The 6,000-nt window shown below is 37.4% G+C and overlaps 1 protein-coding gene across 1 annotated transcript; it reads right to left on the bottom strand.

Moving 5' to 3' along the window:
* Positions 1 to 4,524: 4,524 nt before the first annotated feature.
* Positions 4,525 to 5,496, bottom strand: LOC132854856 (hydroxycarboxylic acid receptor 2-like). The gene has a single exon (XM_060883538.1). The coding sequence runs from the start codon at positions 5,494 to 5,496 to the stop codon at positions 4,525 to 4,527; it is 972 nt and encodes a 323-aa protein (XP_060739521.1).
* Positions 5,497 to 6,000: the final 504 nt, after the last annotated feature.

A 6,000-nucleotide genomic window follows, 5' to 3' on the forward strand; every position in this document is an offset into this window, starting at 1 on the left:
ATTGTAAATTAAAATACATTTATATTAAAATCATATGCTGCAAAAAGGCATATGGTCCAGATTAGAATGCAGGGTATGCAAACTTTTCTTACTTCTTTTGCAGCCACATTCTTGGCACTTCTCACCAACGACCACAGCACACTTTCAAATACAAATTTTAAGCTTGCTTAATAGTTTCTAGAAATTTTTATCAGTGATTACTCTTGGCTTGAAGATATGACCCAGGATACTGACTGAAACAAAGCAAGCATGTCCCAAAGGTGACGCAGGAAACACATGAACGCTCAGGTGTGTGAAGCAGGCTAAGAGCAGGAGCAGGATTCCTCTTTTAACTTCAGCTGTAGAGGAGCCAATATTTCTTAGAAAAGTTCTTCTAATCTACATATCAGAGGTTGATGAGCAGAATATAGCCTTCATAAGCATATCAGAACACTATAAATATCTTGCTATGTCTTAAGACTTGATAAATGCCCCCCACTGTCTTCCAGGTTTGAAATCCCATAACAGTTCCTCAGTCACTTTGTAATGTTTGTACTGATGACACCTTGATTTTCTCATTCACAAGAATAACATATAAATTATGTCCATCAGGTCCTCCAGAAGCTTATGACTGTCAAATTAGAGAGAGTTTCACAAATGGTCTGTAAAGTTCCTGAGAGAACATGGTTTGGAGATGGCCCAAAGCCCAAACCAAGGTTAAAGCATCACAACCACAACCCTGAGATATAAAAACTGCAGAGGCTCTAGGAATTTGGTCATTTTTACTGTCAGTTCACTGGGGGTTTCGGTTATGTGACAGCACCCCGGCACATCGGTTCTCACAGGTTAACTAAAGACACTCCAGTGGACAGAGGAAGCACCTCAGCCCTTTCAGACGCTAAAGAACAGAAATATCCTTTATTATCCAGTCACTTCAAATCCTTTATTGATAAATATCAGTGGTTTAGAGAATGGCATAAGAATGGATCTCTCGCAATATGATAATTTTTTTACTCCAACAAGAGCTAATGTTGTAGTGATGATGTAGTAAATTAAGAACTGCTAAAAATTTAAGCAACAGTAGAAGAGTGTCATGATGGCTTGGACAATTCCCTGTTGGAACACTCGGTATCGTTTCATCAGAGGTTTGTTTCTTTGTTTCTTGTGTCATGCATCTTTGTGTGTTTTGTGCTCAGAGCCTTTCCCTGCCTCTGCATACCTGTCCCTTATTAATGGTGCTTGCAAAGCAACATTCTTACTATTGTGTATACTCTTTTGGACAAGACTTCGGCGCGTAACTTGTCGCGCAGCTTTTGTCCTAGACCCATGAATGAGGTGTCAAATTGACCAGCTCATTGAGGAGAGGTGTGCTGTGACTTTACTAAGCGATCCGAGTACCGGTACTACCGGTACCGGGTCTCAAAGTGGCCTTTTTTCCCATAGACTCCCATTATAAACTTTGGAGGTTTATAACTCGGTAAGCTTTCGAACTATCTACACCAAACTTGGCCAGCTCCTTTAGGGTGATACTCTGAACAAACTTTTAAATTGGTGTATTGTAAATTGTGCCGCAGCCCCGCCCCCAAAATCCATAAAAAATTTTTTTACAACATGGACATGTGACATATCAAAACACTCAGAACAATGAGGGGAACTTCCTCACATGTAATATGATGAAGTCACGTGACGTCACGTGATTTCACGTGAAAATAAAAAGTTAGCACAACATGGACATATCAAAACACTCAGCACGATGAGGGGAACTTGCCACGTGCAAGCACCATTCACATTTTCTTCAGGAAATGTACTTTCTAGTTGTTTTATAATTACCTTTCCAATTTATACTGGTTGTCTTGCATGTGTTGCTTGCTGAGTCCTTGTTGTTGCTTGATACTTGGTGGGCTCTGTTTTATGTCTTTGGTTTTTGTGTTTTAGTCGCTTAGTTTTTCACTAGTGGTGTCATGTGTGTGCAGATTTTATTATTTTCTCAATAAACCCCTGTCTGTCTGTCTGTCTGTCTGTCTGTCTGTCTGTTATGACTGCATTTGGGTCTGGATTTTGTTCCTGCTGGAGGCACCTATTTCTGAAAGGAGGAGCTGATTAGAAGGAGCAGAAAATCAATTCCTGATCTTCACTGTGATCTTGAACCCGTGAAATCAGAGTTTGAGTTTTTCACTTGTACTTTACTTCTTGACTTGCACTATCACTCTGGCTAGAAGAGTGCATTATCTGAATTCCTTGATAAGATTTCATGATGGTATGAACAAAATTGTGATGTCACTATCCTTCCACAATTCTGTATATAGTATGTTCAACGTCAAGTATAAAATAATAGAAGATATTATAAAGGCCCAAGAGGAAGAACCTGTGAATAAGACAAGAGCAACTAGTGAGAAACATTTTTGCAGGTGGAAATGCCTTCTTGATCAGAGGGCCAGATTATTTTGTGCTGAAGGAAGGCTACAGTAACTTAAATCAATATCTACTTCTGTAAGTCAATAAGAGGAAATCTATATAATTTATATATATAGTTTTACATTGATACCTATCAAAAGTCACATTAATCTTGTATTTAAAAATGTTGTTGTCATAGTTTTTGATGATCAGTTCAGCTTTGGATTTGGACACTGATTACCTGTATTACAATAAACAGTTGTATACATACACCAGTCAGACATAACATTATGACAGGACTGTAGTTTGACTTTAAGACCCCAGATGTGAGCTTATTTGCAATTTACCTTATTGAATAGCTCAAACCAAAACAGCTCCACATATATTATGTCATTTATTCATAACCTTTCTAACTGGGACCTTCAGAACTGGAAATTATATGGAAGGAACTGATGTTTCATGAGCTGAGATATCTATATCTTTATACTGTATCTTATAAAGGAGATGAAGTTTAGCTGTGATGCAAGCTATTGTTAAGAGAGTTTTCTGGCTAGGAAAAGGTAAATCTTACGTTTAATCTTCAAAATCAACTCCTTAAACTTAACATATTATTATTTAATCAACTTTAGTACCGGAAAAAGGAGGAGGAACATAACATTCACAGGACACCATGTACCCACACATTCACACCTTCATTCTCAATAACAGTAGGTGACACCAATTTTTTAGTGTCACTGTTTTTAGAGGTGGGAGGAAATCTGAGACTGTGAAGAAAAACCCCACCCATGTTCTAACTTCAAATGCCTTCATAGATCTGAAATAATAATGTACGCAGCTCCTTACATTTATAACTCTTGACTTTATTATCTGAAGTGTCCTGTAGCTACACAGAATGCAATATTATGCCAAGTGAACAAGATAAACTGTAACGTTTTCTATTTAAAGTTTTCAGATCTTACAAAATAATAAATCATGATTTCATTTTAAATAAGAGAAAAACATAAAAAAAAAAAATAAAAAAAAATTAAAAAAAAGTCGTTCTCACAGGTTATTAAAGGTCAAATGGGACACTGTCAGACAGAAAAAGAAGATAATGAATATCAAATCATTAAGTTTAAATGAAAACAAAATATATCTACTTATAGAATAGAATAGAATAGAATAGAATAGAATAGAATAGAATAGAATAATAGTTCATTAATGTGGTTGTGGGATGTGTGTTTAATATGACCCACATATTATAAAACTACACAGTTTGAGGAGATTTTTTTTGTATTGGCTGCATCATGTATATTTTAGTGCTGCTGCGCTTTCGTCAAGCAATACCCATGATCCTCTATTTGTCCATCAGAAATCAGTTTTCAAATTAATTTAAAACTCATATTACATTGAGTTATTGTCCAGCATTTCCTGAATAATCCCATGTTAGACAGACTGATTTTTACACTTTGCATTATTTAAGTACATAAATGTATGACAATAGACAGTTTGTCTCCATATTTCAGTTAAATGCGATATGTCTTATTGTTACTAACATTTCTAAGGATATACAAACTGTAAGCAAAATCAATTATACAACTTTGGTCAACAATATATACAGCGGATCAGACCTACTGTATGTGCCATGTTGTGTGTACTAAAAAAAATAGATGAGCAGATGGAGGACTAAATGTGGTGGCTTTTGCACACTCAACCAAATCAGCTTAGTTTGTAATCCTGCATGCATCACAGTTTGTTTTATACTTACATGCCCATAAAATGTTACCTACTGTATAAAATGACACTCTGCAACACGTTACCAAAAAGGGAAAAATGTATGGTTCTATAATAATATTTATTGCATTGCATTCATGAAAAATGTAAACTGTAACTGTAACTGTTTCAGTAATGCTATGCTTGGCGACTTAGCAATCAGTATGTGTTCAAATGTCAAATAATGCCTGAATAGATTATTATTGCTTTATAGTACGTAGAGTTTTATAGAGTTGTTTTTTCTATCATTTGTTTGCTCTAGGTGTTTCTAACAAAAATGATAAAAAATATATAGTATATCTTAAGCCAACTGAACTATCATGACAGTTTGAATTATCACTATAACAGAGTGCATCTCTGAATGAACTGCATTTTTCACAAATTTTTCTTGAGTAGATTTTAACCACTTGTTACTGAAGCCACACTCCTGTTCCCTGACACCACTTCTTCTTTTTGCCCTGTAAGTCTCCTGATAATTTTTTGTATGGTGCCACTGAATGCAGGAGTGGAAAAGTAGTAAACCAGAGGGTTAAGAACACTATTTAAATAGGTGAAGCAGAGTGAAAAATAAAAAACCACATTTGCATCATTGTAGTGTGAACACTCGCTGTACCAGATCTTCAGGACCCAAACAGCAACCCGTGAAGCAGTGCTTGGCAAGAAGCAGATGATGAAGACCATGGCAACAACTGAAATGAACTGGACTGCCCTCTTGACCTTGCCTGTGGTGTCCATGGTCTTGGTTTTCAGCTGCCATGTAATGCAGGCTGTGCAGAAGATGATGATGCTGCCTGGCACGCAGAACTGGATCACATAGAAGGCATTGCTCCAGATTGATAGTGGATTGTTATCCAAGCATATGTTGAAGCTCTCACACTGGGTGTGATTGCCGAACTTAAAAAAGTGCGGTCTGCCCAATAACTGACCTGTCAAAAGTATAACCATAACCCAGAGGCCTACAGAGACCCACATGGCGTAGCTCAGATTCATCCTATTTATGCGGTGTAATGGGTGCACAATCTTCAGGTAGCGGTCCACAGCTACGGCAGTGAGGAAGAAGATGCTAGCTGCCCTGTTGGCTGCCACACCGAAGAGCAGGATGCGGCAGAAGGCATCTCCGAAGATCCAGTCCTGGCTTCTGATGTAGTAGTCGGCTCTAAATGGCATGAAGAAGAGAAGCACAGAGTCAGCCACAGCCAGGTTTGCCAGGTAGATGGAGTTTGGCTTTGAGCGCTCCGCATCAAGAGCAAACATAATGAGGGCCAAAATGTTCCCTGTGAGGCCAAAAATGAACTCCATGATAAGTATAGTGGGTAGGACATTAATTAAAATAAGTGGCTCAAACACACAACAAACTGAGGAGTTTGACATGTTGGCAGTACAGATGCAGGTGAGAAAGTGAGAAACTCTTTCCCATGCACTAATGTTTTATTCTGCAGTCGTAGGCAAATATCCAGGTGAACAAAACGTCAAACTAATTGCCACCCAACACACATATTATAATATAAAAATTATTATTAAAAAGGCACAGTGTATTGTGGCATGGAAACACACTTCCTTATATGAAAGTTCATTGTTGAGACACATTATGTATGAATAAACAATGAATGTGATTTACATTTGTCCTAAACTCAAAGTCCAACCCAACTTAAATTTACCACCATTCTTAATTATATTCAACTGTGGTTTTAAATGAAAAACAATGTTGAAAATAGAAGGCAGCCATACACAAATTACAACTCCCAAAGAAGCTGCGACAGAGATATGGCATCAGCAGAGCAGGAGATTTAAACCATCTCCCTCCAATCATTATTGGGAGTGTAAGATTCCTGGCAAATAAAATGGTTTTAGATCAACACCCAAAGGGTCATGGCT

This window comes from Tachysurus vachellii, chromosome 1, assembly GCF_030014155.1.
Source record: "Tachysurus vachellii isolate PV-2020 chromosome 1, HZAU_Pvac_v1, whole genome shotgun sequence".
NCBI classification, from domain to species: Eukaryota; Metazoa; Chordata; class Actinopteri; order Siluriformes; family Bagridae; genus Tachysurus; species Tachysurus vachellii.